The sequence below is a fragment of the Halichoerus grypus genome, chromosome 8, assembly GCF_964656455.1.
Source record: "Halichoerus grypus chromosome 8, mHalGry1.hap1.1, whole genome shotgun sequence".
Lineage (NCBI taxonomy): Eukaryota > Metazoa > Chordata > Mammalia > Carnivora > Phocidae > Halichoerus > Halichoerus grypus.
Genome location: NC_135719.1, coordinates 112710200 through 112726400, shown reverse-complemented (window position 1 = coordinate 112726400; position 16201 = coordinate 112710200). Strand labels below are relative to the sequence as shown.

Here is a 16201-nt window from a genome sequence, read left to right as displayed (position 1 = left end):
CTATCCCATGGGTGCCAGATGTAGAGAGCAGAAAGCCAAGGAGTGGAGAGCCAATGACTTGGGTTTCACTGGGAAGTGGGTGGAGACTTGCAAGGTAAAAGGAGGCTGAAATGAAACGAGGGAAGGGCAAGTCACCAGAAGTGAAGCCATATCTGAAGGAGAAACCAGGACAAGCAGGGCCTGAAAACTGAAATCTAAACCAGTCCATCTCCAGAAGGACAATAATGGTCAAAGCCAGGACCCAGGATACCTCAAGATCTGGAGGTGCCTGGTGGAGATGTCTCAGGGTTGGAATGGAGGAGCAGCATCCCTTGAAGGAGGTGACCCTGCTTAGTCTAAAGGATCCCCAATGTGTCTTCCAGTTAGGACTCCGCACTTCACTCATTTATTCAGCCATTGTTTATTAAGTATCTACCATGTGCTAGTCACTGCTATACAATGTGCGTATAAATCAATGAGAAAAAAGACACCCAAGAACTCAATGCTACCCTGTTCAACACAATATATAGGAATAAGTTCATTTTTCCAGGACCAAAATAGCTCTTAGCCAACATGAATCCATCTTCACAATGCTCTTTCCCAATCCCTCTCCTGGCAGCTAGCCCAGCTGGTCAGCCCAACCCCGCTGTTTCCTAGCATTTCTTGACCAAGCAGGGGCCTCATTGCCTGTGACTCTGCGCTCATTGATTTTTATGGTGTTTCTTCAGCTTGAAATTATTTCACTTTTTTGTTCATGTCAGAGCCGCTACTTAAAATCTTGAGAGCATTCATGTTTTATATGTGTCTGCTCAGATGCAGTGTTAAATGCACCCTTATCGCTAACATAATTTAGTTTTCCAACTTTCTACAACTGTGTAAAAACATATTCCACCAACGGTAGTTGGACTGTTGTCAGTTAGGCTTTAGGTAAACCAATGTTTATTACTGGATCAGAATCATCTTGAAGAGACATTAAAAACATCCCCTTTAGAATAATTTGATACCATTTATTGAGTGCTGACCATATGTCAGCCACTGTGCTGAACATATCATAATATTAAGAGCTCACTATATGTCAGACACCCCATTTAGTGCTTTATATTATGTCACTCAGTCTTCATAACAGTCCTGTGAAGAACGTACTCTTATTACAATTTTGAGTTGAGAAAACTGAGGCCTAGAGAGTAGCGCACCTAAGATCTCAAAGCTAGACTGTGGCAGAGCTGGTATCGGAACTCAAGCAGCCTGATTTCAGAGCTCATGCTCTTAACCCTAAATTTATGATCCACTTCATGTAATGTTCATAATAATCCTATGAGGTCTACATTATGACTGCCATTTTACAGGTTAAAGTATCATCATTATGGATGTTAGAAACTGAGGCTTTAGGGGAGTTATTTGCCCCCATTAAGTAGGTAGGATAGACACGATTTGGACCCAGGAAGTCTGATGCCACAATGCCCTTCTGCTTTTTCTTCTATACTATTACTGCCAGGATGTGGCACAATTGGAATTCAAATCCTGCCTGACTTCACAGTCCCTAACCAATTCAGTATCAGTCAATCACACACAGTTCTCTTTATGTTTGGTTTTTTTTTTTTTTTTTTTTTTGGTTAATGATTTGTACTAAGACTTAGAAGCAGTGGGATAGCTATTGCAGCCATTTAAGTACACTGGAATTATTGAAAAACTTTTAGAAATAGAATGTCTCAAAAACTTTATGTATGAAAGTTTAAGTTGATTATTCATTTGATTATATTGCCTTCCGGAGAGAGCATATTAGAATGCCTTTGATAAAAAGCTCTTTGATAATGTTGGAATTCTCCATTTGAAGAATTACAGTCTAGCAGATCTGAGTAAGAATGTACCGAAAATTATAATAGTAGTCAATTGGAAAAAGCAATACAAATTACAAATATTAGGCTTCCATGCAACCTTTCCTATTCTGAAACCCTATTATTGCCACCTTCATGCTTTGACGATGATCTGTCTTATACTTCACTGAAAAGTTATAGGTAATTTGACATGAACCTCCCTCATCTGCAGCTCAAACTTTTTCTCAATATTCATCTCCTATGTGTTCTCTTTTCTATTTCTGAGAAAGAAGTAAATTTCCTACATTCTAAATTTAATCCTTGCCCTCAAGGGCCTGCACCAGTTCGGGGGTCCTATGGAGAGACTAGATTAGGTAGGATGTTTTCCTACACTAGATGGGAGCTGGCTAAATTCTAGGGGTAAGTGTGAGCTGTGAACCAAGAAGGCCAACATCAGTATTGGAGGTAAATATCAAGCATCCACTTCAAGGAGAGCCTTCAAGGCTACAGGGAAGCAGTCAGGATCCAAGCAAGGCAGGAACAGACCAGAAAGTGGAGTTCTGGAGGGTCCAGATGAAATGGTTTAGTACATAAGCAAGGACAAAGGGAGCAAGTGGTAAGTTACTTTTTTTGGGTGATAAGTATTAGCAGGTGAGGAGCACCAGGTGCTGATTCCATCCTTATCCACTGGCTTCATCACTCTCTTCTTTTTCTTGAATCTACAGTTTTTCCTCCCCATTTTGTCTTCCCCCTTAGCCTATACACTTTTCCACTCCCTTTCCAAAAGGCCGCACTTTTCCTTAATCCCTTTATTTCTTTAAGCAAGTGTCACTTTTTCCCCTCTTCCCTTCCAGTGGCCAAATTAAATGGCCAAATTCAGCGGCCAATTGAGTTATCATCACCAACAGGCTCTCTGTGGCATTAAATATTGTTGAAGGCGCCCACACTTGAATCTTCTCCCTTGGCTGTTCTTTCCCCCTACCTCCCTGGATGTTCCTTCTTCTTCTTTGGACTCTTAAATCTGTATTTCTTTTTTTTTAATTATTTATTTATTTGAGAGAGAGAGAGCATGAGAGGGGAGAAGGTCAGAGGGAGAAGCAGACTCCCCGCTGAGCAAGGAGCCCGACGTGGGACTTGATCCTGGAACTCCAGGATCTTGACCTGAGCTGAAGGCAGTTGCTTAACCAACTGAGCCACCCAGGTGCCCAAAATATGTATTTCTTAAGAATATGTTGTTGGCCTACTTCTTAGCCCTTTACTGTCTGTCTCCCCCAGTATACCTATCTAACCTTATGACTTAGATTATCCTCTCTACCCAGGTGATGCCTCAATCTGAATCACCAGCTTTGACCTTGACCTCCTTTTCACATTTCTAGTATCCAGTTAGATACCTTCACCTGTGTCTCATCTGCTCATTAAATTCTGCATGGCCAAACATTAACTAATTATTCTTCCACAAACAGCATCTCTTCCCGGTTTTTTTTTTTTTTAATTCCTGTTAATGACACTTATGAACTCTCCATCCCTCAAATTCAGGACCTTTGGGTCAATCTTTACTCTTCCCATGTTTAATCAGGTATCAAATTCTGTTGACTGAAATATTTTTAATATATGTCCCCCCATTTCTATTACTTTCTCTTTCCCAGTTGCCCTTCATCAAAATAACTTTAATAGCCTGATAGCTGGCCTCCCTACCATTAGTTTTCTTCCAGTCCAAACCATTTTAGTTACTATCTTTTCCTGAATAGCATCTGTCATACCTCTCATTGAGACTCTTACATACATATATATATCTATATAAATCCCAACATCTTAACCTAGCATTCTAGTTCCTTCCCAAGTTGAGCCCAACCAATTTTTCTATTTTTATTTCTGACTTTGCTGGACCTTTGCTTTAGAAAAATACAGACTTATTCTTCTCTGTAAGTTCCCTATAATTTCTCTCTCCCATGCCTTTACTGTTTCCGAGACCAGAATGATCTCTATTCATCAGCTCTTCATGTACAAATCCTACAACTTTCAAAGCCTAGCTCAAATACTTCTCATCCCATAAAGCTTTTCTTGATCTCTCCAGATGGCAGTAATCTTTATATCTTCTGATTTACCATGTACCTTTTTCCTAGTGCTTATCACCCTCTACCATGGATTTTGATTATTCACATGCACATTTTATTATCTCCATGATTTGATTATATAAATATTAAAAAATTGATTCACCTTTGTAGTCCCAAAGTGCCTGGTATAAATATTTGAACAAATTTGATTGGACTCACCAAATATTCCATGTACTTCTTTATATTTTCCAGTATCCTTTGCCATTAGACTTGGGGCATATGACTAGTTCTGGCAAATACTCTGTAAGGAGTTACGTGTAACACTTTCACTTTGAAGTATTTTGGAACAGATGAGAATTCTCCATTCTTTGATCCTTCTTCTCCTTCTGGGGCAGTCCACAGGGCCATGTGTTCTAGCTGCAACCTGGTGGAGTTTCTATGTCTGAGTCTCTGATTGATCATGTGGATCAGGGCTCCCCCTGTACCATACTAGATTTGAGTCTGGGAATTCTGTTGTGCTAAGCCACTGAAATTTCAGAATTAATATTTTACTGAAGCATAGTCTATCCTAACCTGACAAATAGAGGAAGTATTCAATACATTTATGAATGAACAAATGAAGAGGGTAACTATCAAATAAATTGTGTGTGTGGAATTATTCAAGAAGCTTGTTCCACAGTTTGTAGGAGATTCCAGTTTCATAGGTGTCTGCACAAAAGGACAATATCAGATTGTAAATAATCTACCATTTGATATCATTCTTCTTACAAATATAAACCTTTTGCTTTCAAAAATTCATTTGGTGGTTTACTATGTATGTAGTTTCACTGGGTTTTTTTGGGGGGTGGCAAAATTTGAAGTTAGGTATTAGAGATGTATTGCTCATTGAATGGTATACATGAGGTTTTCTCCATGTAGTCAAATGCATAATCCTTATCTTCCTCTGGCTTACTGACAGCCTGTAGTGCTCCTTTCATGAATTGATTCTTGATGCTTAAAATGACCTTACATGAAAAATTTATAAACAAAATTACTAGTATCCAAAAAATGCTGGCGTTTACTTTTGAGACTTTTCATATAACTGCTTTTTTTTTCTTAGAGAATTCAGAAAAGATGAAAAACACTTAAGAAAATAAATGTTTTCACAATCCTAGAGATAATTTCTATTACAATATTACAATCTGCAACAATTGGTAAGCAGGTTTATAGTTTGTTGAAATGAATTCAGCCCTGGGGAAGTTAAGCATCTTCCTCTGATTCTCAAAGGGCTGCAACTGCAATCCTCTGGGCTGTCTTCCCCGGGCAACGTGGAATACTTTGGCTCTAGCATTCTCTCCTTATCAAAATCTAAGCTCAGCTTAGTAAAGTTGTCTGGTAATTCACTATGAGGTATCAATACTATGAATGCCAAGTTACCATTTCTGGGGATGCTGCCATTTACAACAGTACTGACCTGACAAATTTATAAAGTCAAAATGTTGTATTTCCAATACCAACTGCAGGCTAGAGTAGGAGCAATGTTTGGAAGAAAGATCTTTCTAAAGTCTCCACAGTTAAGCTGCCCAGGAAGCCATAATTCTGTTGAAGAGTAACATTATTTTAGAGTAACACCTTGATGCTTCTGAAGAGCAGTTGTCTACTTAAGATAGTTGACCTATTGCTTATAAAACAGAAAGCTAGCCTCATGACTGATGTTGCAATATGCTGTACCCATTTCCCAAGAGACATAGTTCAAGATTCTCTTTTTCTCTTATTTCTTCAAGTGAAATGAAACAGACCCAAAGTGTTTCTGTCTCTTGATTATGTGCTAGGTATCCTGGACTCTCTTCACACTCAGGACTTTTATTCGGAACCTTCTGCTGTCATCAGGACTTTCACTTAGGTTAATTTCCCAGTCATTACAGGCTTATCCTGATTTATTACTGTCTTACACCTCTACCCAAGTAGGGCTGCAGTGAGATAGACGATGAATGTCTCAGGACAGCTCATAAGTGCATACAAGCCACAGGGGTTTTTTTTTTTCTTTTTCAAGTTTTATTTAAATTCCAGTTAGTTAACATACAGTGTAATATTAGTTTCAGGTGTAGAATTAGTGATTCCAAGCCATAGAGTTTTGTGTGGTCCCATCTGCTCTATGACACCAGTGGTCAAACTTGTGTCATGGTATATATGGAATCATAAATATACCCTGGCTCTGAGACTTTTACACCAGTATTCCCCTCAACTCTTCCTTGGAACTCTCATGTAAACTTAAGCTTTTGCTAAGTAATGTCTCAGGACCCCCACTTACAGTGGAGTTCCTGCCAGTCTCTAAATTTGATGGAAAAGCAGCTTTCTAGATAAAGAGCTCCAAGCAAGGAGAGAAAGAAAACAATTTCTCCTCAGACTGGACTAACCCCTAAGAAGCCCCAGGTAACTGGGATTTCTTAACATATTTGTCAGGCCCAAAGATGAGGCCATGTCGCTTCACAAAAACGACAGACTCTTGGAAGATGGTATGACATTTTTCCTCAGGAGAGACTGGGGCCATATGAATAAGGCCGGTGCCCTTTAAACTGGGACTACTCCATAATTTTGGGCCAACCACGACTCTGGAGTTTCAGTAATTATAATCTAAAGTTAGAAGAAACCTCCAGTTTTTGTCTAAGGCTCCTACTGAGCTGTCCAGGGTTCTGACTTCCACACAGGCCGTCAATACCTTCTTTATCCTTGGTCTTGATGCTGATGATTTTGCTTTAAACTTGGAATACTTTGGATCTAGTTTGTGATTCCTAATCTTGAATCCCTCTGTGGTCTCTATTGAGCTCTGCTGGGCCAGGGTCTTGTCAATGGCACAGTATATACAAACTGAAAAATTGGTTATACTATGTCAGGCTTTTAATTTGGAGAGCTTAAGTCCTAGAGTCAGCAGACTTAGACTTTAGTAACAGCTGCTTTAGCCATGTGACTCTGAAGAAATCTCTGAAGGTTTTTTCAGAACCTTGGTTTTCTCATCAAGCCTGAACAATAAAATGTGACAAATATCTGCAACATAAATGACAAAAATACAATACAAAGAGCATTTAAAAATATTTAAGAAAAAAAATACCTGACTGGACAAGGCAATTGGACTGGACACAAAAGGCAATTCACAAAATAAGAAAGATAAATTATCCACATGATATATAAAAATTAACTCAAAATGGGTCAAAGACCTAAACATAAGATGTAAAACTATAAAACTCTTAGAAGAAAATTTAGCTGTACATCTTTGGACCTGGAATTAGGCAATGTTTCTTAGATATGACACCAAAACTACAAGCAATGAAAGGTAAAGTAGATGAATTGGGCTTCATAAAAATTAAACACATATGTGCTGTAAAGGACACTATCAAGAAAGTAAAAAGACAATCCATAGAATGAGAGAAAAAAAATTTTGCAAATCATATATCTGATAAAAGACTCATATCCAGAATTATAAAGAACTTCTACAACTAAATAATAAAAGATAAATAACCCAATTTAAAAGTAAGCATGGGATTGAATAGACATTTCTCCACAGAAGATATACAAATGGATAATAAGCACATGAGAAGATGCTGAACATCATTAAGTATCAGGGAAATGCAAATCAAAACTAAAATGTGATATTACTTGACACCCACTAGGTTGGCTGTAATAAAAAAAGGCAGTTACTGACAAGTGCTGACAAGAATGTGGACAAATTGAAACCCTCATATGCTGCCAACAGGATTTTTAAATGGTGCAGTTAATTTGGAAAACAAAATTCTCTAAAAATTTGACAGTTCCTCAAACAAGGAAACACAGACCCTATATGACCCAGCAATTCCAATCCTAGGTTATATGCAAGATAAAAGAAAATGTGCTCCCAAAAATCTTGTACACAAACAATTATAGCAGCTTTATTTATAATAGCCCCAAAGGAGAAACAACCTAAATGTCTACCAACTGATGAGTGGTTAAACAAGTTAGAGCATATTCATACAACGGAGAATCCATACAAGAAAAAGTAATGAGGTACTGATATGTGCTATAACATAGGTGGACCTTGAAAACATCATGCCAAGGAAAAGAAGCCAGTCACAAAAGGGCACATATTGTATGATTCCATCCATATGGAATATCCAGAATAGGTAAAGTTATGGAGTCAGAAAATAAATCAGTGATTGCCTAGGACTGGATTTGGATTGTGGGGGTGGAGAGTGACTGCTCATGGGCATGAAGTTTCTTTTTGGAGGGATGAAAATGTTGTACAATTGATTGTGGTGATGGTTGCACAACTATGTGACTATACTTAAAATCATTGCATTAGACACTTTATATTGTTGCAAGTTAAATCTCAATAAAGCTGTTATTAAAACAATAAATACAAATTATCAAGAAGCACATTTGAAATCTGCTAATTCATTGGTTGTCAAATAAATAAAAAACTTACTGTGAGGGTACCATATCTCTCATCAGATTTTGGAAATTAAAAGTTGGCATGTGTGTTTAGTCAATGAGATCTGTTCGCAAAATGCAAAGAACTCTTCAAAGGCAATTTACCTCCATCATGTAGATTTTGGCTTGCTCCTCAAGCTCAGAATATCTTAAAAGGTGTTTTGTGAGTCCAAAGCATGGAGAATTCATGTCACAGATCTCCTAATTCATGTTTTTGCCCAAAGAAATAACACATCTTTGCAGTTTTGCTCAAATGCACAAATTCTATAAGAAAACCAAAACTGGGTTACTGAAAAGCGATCAATTCTCTTCTTTCCTTCCCTACTGGAGGACATTAGAAGCATTGATGTTTTATCCCCTTGGATGGCTGAGTCAGAAACAGCAGCTACTCCCTATGGACGGAAGGAAACTGGTGTGTTCCAAATGTGTTGTGAGATGTTTGTGAGTGTTGTACTGGTCTCCTGGAGAAAACACAGCTCTCTTGTGCACCAGTCTATGGTCTCTATAAATTAGTTTCAATCTAAACGTTCTTTCACTGCAGTAGGAAAGGGAGGACACTTTTCCATATAAAATTCAAGAGCTTCCACCCATTGTAGTAGAGTAAAAACCATGTTGCAAAATGAGCTGGATGGTACAGACACAATAAGCTTTGAACCAACCCCACACACAACGATTTCAGAAAAATTTGAGGCTGCAGAATGAGTCCCATCTTGAGTCAAACACTTTTTCTTACTAAGTCAATGGGAGTGATTTCACAGTTGCATTCTTTCCTAAAAAGTTTCAAAAGTAGAAACTAGGCTTGGGTGCTGATAAACATATAACCCAGAGAAAGCAAATACTTGGCATATATTACCACATCTCCTTCACTTGTCTGCATGTAGCTAGTGCTTATCCTTCTAGGCACTTTTTCCTACTGAATCTGAACATAGCCCAAGACTCTCAGTACAGTGCCCCACCCATTCAGTACTATTCAATCAATGAATTATATTTGCCATTCCTGATATAGGCTATTCCAAGTTGAGATGTGTGTGTGTGTGTGTGTGTGTGTGTGTGTGTGTTACCCAGCTTCTTCAAAGAACCTTTGAAATATATTTATCTTTATGTAAGGTTAGCCTTTCAGAGTTACAGGATTTTCAAGTGGAAAAAGACCAATAGTCACTCAATATAGGGGAACATTTCTCATCTAATTTGTTTTAAATGAATTCTTTGATTCTTTAGCTTTGATTCTTTGATCTTTGCAAATATAAAAATGCAGGCAGAGCTTTTACCATTATAAGCCATTTTCTGGAAATAATCTGGCATGTGCTCTTTTTGTTAATAATATACATACTTATGTCAGCCCATTTGGTGCTCCCTCAAACCCTGTACAGAAGATACTATTAAAATATCTAGGTTACAGTTGAGGAAACCGAGGCACAGAGCTCTTATGTAACTTTAATATTGAAGCTGGAAAGGATTTCATCTTGGTTAAAGTTTGTTACTTGTGGTGCTCTTTTTGCCTGCCCTATACCCCCTTTCGACATGATATAAGGTTTGGTCTAAGTTAAGAAGCTAGTGTTAAATAAATGCTCCTCAACAGATTCCTTCTTTTGAAATAATGAACAAAACTTCTTTTCGAAAAAACAATAGCTTTGTCTTCAAAGACAAAACCTGACAGTTCTTTTGTCTCAACTTTTCTTGCTAAGAATTCTTTAAAAGTGCCAACCTCATTTTTTTTTATCTCCAAAGCATGTTAGAGCAATTCATAACTTAGAGCAACTATGCAAGCCCTGAATTCCACAGCTGTGTATGATGCCCATAAATCTCCAAATTAGCCAAGTTTTGTCAGTACACAGGGGTGCAAATATAAAATAATGTGGCTAAACATTGGTAATTTCAAACCAAAGCACAACCCTGAAAATTTCTTCACCCAAATAGACGATTATTTGTATATATCCAGAGGTGGGATCTAAAAAAGTAAAGATGGTTGTGAAGATTGCTAAAACTGAAAGAGTGAATACATCTCTTTTCAGCAGAGCAAAACAGAATCATTTATCAAAATAGATATTTCAATTAAATTGGAAATGAAAATGGAAATTTTCAATTTCCTCTAACAAGGAAAATCTAAATACACTTAACTGGCTATTTCCTCTTCACCTTCTCAATTAGAGTATTGATCAACATCTGATGAAATATGGAAAATAATTAGAATCCTATTTCCAAATTCCTTATCTATTTATGCATAAGGAAGTTAAGAAGCTTGCATAGATATTCGAGTTTCTTAATGATGACTTTCATTAGTGTTTCCCAGGGAAACAAAATAGCATACACTGTGTAATTCTGTATGTAACTCCCTTACCCTAACAATTCTCAAATGTCCAGTACCCACCCGTAACCACTTAATGTTGTATCGTTAGAGTTTACTGTGTTCATGGCATGTTATCAATAATGAAACTGAGAAATTCCATCCGGTATTTCTGATGCTCCGAGGAGTTCTAAACAATAGATTTGAAAGTCTCACAAGTGCCCCCTGATTACACAACAGGATTAAGCTCCATGGAAAGACAGCAGTGGAATAGCTTTTCATCTTAAAGATTTCTTAAACAAGGTTGTTTTTCCCATGGAAAGATTTCAAAAACCTATAATGATTCATGATAACCAAGAATTTTTTTGGTTGTTGTTGACGGAGGGGGTAATTTTTTTTATAGCTTTATTGAGGTAAAATAGATATACATTAAATTGCACGTATTTATAGTGAAAAATTCGATTAGTTCTGACATATGTATACACCTGTGAAGCTATCACCATAATCAAAATAATGAACATGTCCATGATAATTTTTAAAGATACCAGTAATGTAAAATTTTGGTGATCATCATATTTCCAGGGACATCTGGCACTAGTAAGCCATATTTATTGTCTACTGAGTGAATACATTTTCTCTAATTTATTATCACTGGACATCTTTTGAACAGTGTACTAGAAGAACGAAGGGTTGGGCACAATTTAGACTTTTAAGTTTCAGCATTTTTGAGGAGAAATCTGAATAGTGCTTAAGTTGGACTTTGAATAAAAAGTCAACAGGTATGTGTGCCTGGGTGGCTCAGTGGGTTAAGCATCTGCCTTCAGCTCAGATCATGATCCCAGGGACCTGGGATCAAGTCCTGCATCTGGCTCCCTGCTCGACAGGGAGTCTGTTTCTCCCTCTGCCTCTCCCCCACCTCTCATGCCCACGATCTCTCTCTCTTTCTCTCTCTCTCACAAAAATAAATAAAATCTTAAAAAAAAATCAACAGGTATGAAACCCTTGATAGGCCTATGGTGGCTTAGCTGTCTCACAACGTCCCAAGTACTTCTACCCCATGTTCCACCTTTTCCAAAGAAAGAGCAATGGATAAGCCTATTCTTCTACCCTGTGTGTTGGCCTGAAATTTATTTTTTTCCCAAACCACATCATTTCATAGACAATTTCAGAACAAATAAGGCACAAGTTTTGTTTGAAAAGATGGCTCCAATACGGGAATAATACATTATAAGCCAACTTCTCTGAGTTCGGTTTATCTTTCAAGTATCTTCCACTTTGTCTGAGACGGCTGTAAAGGAGAAAAAAAAAAAGCAACAAGGTTCCTGAGGTGTCCACATTCTCAAATAAAATAGACTGCGCAGACAGCTTATCATTTGTATGACTTTGGCTCAGTGTTTCTGAAAGGAAGCATAACCGCTTTTCGTCCTGCCTAGTGACATCCTACTTGCTTTCAGTGCTGGTACCGATGAGGTCTGGCAAGCTTTTTTTCGGAGGCTCTCCTGGTAGTTCTTTCCTGTACTCCACTATTTTCAGCCCTGTTCTGGAAACAACAGTTTTTAAGGACGCAGCATTTAACCTCAGGGTTGCAGCTCCCTGTCTCCTGCCAACATTCATCTTCACCCTTCCCCGCGCAGACCCGCGTCCCCTCCACAGCAGATACTGGTCACCCTCAGAACCGTGGCCTTGAGATCTCCAAGCTTCCTTCCTTTGCCCTGAGTCCCAAGACACCAGTCGGGGCTCAAGTTTAGGAGTTGGGAGGGCGGCTTGCCTCATCCGTCACGCTTCGGCTGGGGACTGCTTCTACCTGCTCATCTTCTCCTTAGATTCTTACCCAACAGGAAGATTCAAGTGGATTTGGCCCATCCCCTAATCGGGGCCTGCCACCGGGGGCTGATGTGGGCCGAGGGAGACTAGGACGAAGCAGGCCATTTTCACCTGCGTAATAACAGGCTTGCGAGTAGCGAGTGGCGGCGGCGGCTGGAGTAGGAGGCGGAGCGCAAGCAGCGGCCGCGGCGGGGCCGGGAGGAAGAGGAGGGGGAGGAGGAGGAGCTGAAGCGGGGAGAGCGGCAGCCGGCAGCTCGGCCGGAGTTGCAGCAGCGGCGGCGGCGCTAACACCGCGGCCTCCCCAAGCCCCGAGTCCAGGCGGGGGCAGCAGCAGGGAGCGCCCGGCCGCCCAGGCACCGCACCTCGGCCCCGCCAAACCGCCTTCGCCGCGCCGGGGGGTGGGTGGGGGGGACCGCCAGCCATGGCCACGCCGCCGGATCCCCAAGACGAGCTGCTGCCGCTGGCAGGCTCCGGGTCCCAGTGGTTCGGGGACCGGGGGGAGGGGGAGAACGAAGCGGTGACGCCGACAGGGGCCAAGCCGGCGCCGCAGGCGGGGGAGCCCGGGCGGGCGTTGGGCGCCGGGGCCGGGGAAGCGGCGCCGCGGGAACTGGACTCGGGCCCCGCCCGGCCGCCGCCAGTTGCCATGGAAACTGCATCCACAGGTAAGGCGGGCGGCGGGCGCCGCTGCCCCGCAAATGGCGTCGGGGACGGGGTCCCCCAGCCCGGTCCCCTTCTCCGCATCTCGGCTCTGCACCTCGCTCGCGCTCTCTACCTTGAGCACCAACCTCAGCCCGCTTCGCCCCGGGCGACTGTAAATATTGGCGGACTGGTAGAAAACAGGAATTTTTTTTTCCCCCAAAGGCTCGGAAGAAGACGAAATACTATCGTTTCATTATATTTCATTATCATTGTTATCTCGGCTTTAAAAATTGTCCTCGGAGGCAGACCGCAGCATCCTGGCTGTTGGTGCGCCCGCGTACAAGTTTCTTCCGTCCGCCAAGGGGTTGGGGGCTGTAGGGCCCGCTTGGCCAGTTGCGATGATTTTCTGGGGCGTGTTTGAGCTCGGCGTGCGCGCCAGCTACAGGGGACGCTGACAACAAAGCGACGGGCAGGCCGGCTGCCGCTAGATCCGGCTGGGTCCGGGGCAGAGATGTGGCTGGAAGTGTTCCTTACCCCTTCCCTCCACAAATCGCCACACCCTACTCCCTCCCAGTTCCCCCTCCCATTCTCCACCTCCCCCTCCCTGCCGCAGAAAACTGAAATCCCAAGGTGTGCGTGTCTCATTCAGGAGGGGCAGCGTTGCCAGAGGGTTGGGAGTTGTGACTGTCCCCGCCCAGAACTGCCCAGATGTCCCCATCTTGCAGGGAGCATTGAAACTTGGAACCCGTTAAGAGCGGCGGCCTGGCTGGGGTGTGAGAGGGCTTGACTGGTGGTGGTGAGTGAACGAGGCACAGTTTACCGGCAGTCTGGACCCGCCTGGGCATTTGGAAATTGCCTTGGGTTCGGTCACCCTTAGCCTGACCCCCCGTTTCGAGCCGGAGCACGCGGGTGCCCTGCTGGGACCAGGGCCTTGGAGCATCCCGACCAAAGGATGCGGGAGGAGAGCTTCGGGGAGGGGCTGCCGGCCTGGGTAGCTCTGTGTTTCCAGGCAGGGAGTTAGAGGGGGCGGTGCTGTGTTGTTTTCTGAAAAAGCTTTGCTGTAGTGGAATGGGAGTTGTGTAAATTTGAACGTAGTCCTCGAGGATCTGGGGTGGTGGGTGCTTCCGGAAGAGTGGAAAGGGGGTGGGACTGCTTGCGTGTTCTTGGCAGCTGATTTAGGGAAACACCTTTCTTAAGCCACCGCCTCTCTTAAGGGTCATGTGGAGTGCATTAGGTAGCCTTTAATTCTGGTCTAGTACAAAAGATTTGTGCTGAGGAAAGGAGGTTTGGGGAATGCAATAATTAAAACATAACATTCTGATGGGAAGAGAAAAAATTGGGACCATAATCAGAAAAAAAAAAAAAAAAAAGAAAGAAAGAAAGAAAAGAAAACTCCAAGGAAGAAAACCCCATTTGTCATATATTAATTATTATATGAGGGTGTGGGGGTGGAAAGGATTTAAGACTAAAAGAAAGGCTGCCTAGCCTCTCTTTCAACTTCATCTAAATGAAAACAAAACTCCTTGTAATTGCAAAGGAAGATGGAAAAAGATGAAAGACAAAGGGAGGTACATTTTTTGTCGGTTTACCATTACTGTTCTTTGTAGCTCATAGCTCAGAACCTTTATCCACCATCAGCAAAGTAAATTATTTCTTTATAAATATTTCCCACCTCCCACTAGTGTCACCAGGGTTCGGGGAAGCTGGGAAAGGAAGCTAGTGCCCTGTGTTCAGTAACACACTGTACACTAAAATGAGTTGCTATATATAAAATGTTTAGAACAACTCCTGTCACAAAGTAGCCATTTGCAATTTTAACATTATTATTATTATAGAATATTATAGAAATACTTTACTTTGCTGAATATGTTGGGGGTTTCCTGTTCTAGATAACAAATACACTAATAAAATGGAACATGATGATGCTGAGTTTGGATGGGAGGGGGATGAAGGGACAGGAAAGGAGCATATATTTTGCATATTTATATAGAACATTTTTAGTTTATTAGTGCTGCTTGAAGGAATGTCTCATATAGTTGTTGATTGTTTAATGTTTTAAATCTATATGTTTCATATTTCTTATACTGGAGAGGCTACTATAAGAGACCTAGATGCTGGAAATGATATCTAAATAAATAGCTAGGTCTTGAAAAATCCAAACAAAATCTGGGCCAGCTTCCTTGTCTGTTATTGTGACAGTTTTATTGCTATAAGCAAAGTCAGTAGGTACATCTTTAACTTTATCAGAGACAAAATCCAGAGGGAGCCTATTAAACACACTGATCTACTTTTTTAAAAAGAATGGTGCTCTTTGGGACTCAAACTAAGAAGTAACTTAGACTTTGAGCGTGATGCACTGTAAACAGATTTTGTTTCTTCTTCAGATAGGATTATAAAGTGTAAGACAGATATTGATATTTTAAAAGCTTTTTTTTTTCTGAAAAACAGCACTAATCATGCCATCTGGACAGAAATTCTGTTATTATTTTTATACATTGATGGTAATTAAAGTTCCTAAAGAAACTGTCCAAAAAATATTTCTTAGTAATGTCCTGCAATGAATATATGTTTAAGTATCATTAAAACTGCACTGTATTTTCAGGTATTCTCCTTGCTCCTGTCCCTTTTGTGGATTGGAAATGTTCTTAATAAAAAGTAACACTTTCTGTTAAAACTACAATTTTTCATGTTGAAATTTGATAATGGGCATGCGAAATGATGTCTATTGCCAAGGGAACATTTAATACACCCTGTGTAGGCTACAACATCTTAGAGTTGTTAAATCATGAATCAGCACCATCGTCTTAATAACTTTAAAGGATGGTAAGAGCAACTGTTTTGTTTTCTCATGATCAGTTATTTTATTCCTGGAAACTATTCAAAGGGAGCATACAATAACACAAGGATAGAAGAATGGCCCTTTGTTTAAAGGAATAATTTAAAATAGAACATTTGAACAAAATGCAGTGGTGAGAAGTTAACTCATGGTCGCTTTGGAAATTAACTCATTGATTGCTTCATGCATGCAAGGCAAAATGAACAGAATGGAGAATGGTCCAGAGAAATCAATATGATTTGCTTCTGTAATATTTACTTATAGATAATTTGACTTAAATTTCTTAAATTGGAGAGAGAGAGAGAGAGAGAGAGATTTTTACTTTATTTGG

At 40.6% G+C, this 16201-nt stretch overlaps 1 protein-coding gene across 4 annotated transcripts in view; it reads left to right on the top strand.

The window, feature by feature from the left end:
• Window positions 1–16201, top strand: part of RTN1 (reticulon 1) — a 383578-nt gene that overhangs the window by 156515 nt on the left and 210862 nt on the right. The window contains exon 1 of one of the 4 annotated variants that reach the window (XM_078053774.1): window positions 12802–13057. The exons of the other annotated variants lie outside the window; for them this stretch is intronic. Within the exon in view, the coding sequence (XP_077909900.1) occupies window positions 12817–13057 (241 nt within the window). The 5' untranslated portion in view covers window positions 12802–12816. Of the gene's footprint in view, window positions 1–12801; window positions 13058–16201 lie in introns of those variants that run through there. 4 annotated transcript variants of the gene reach the window in all.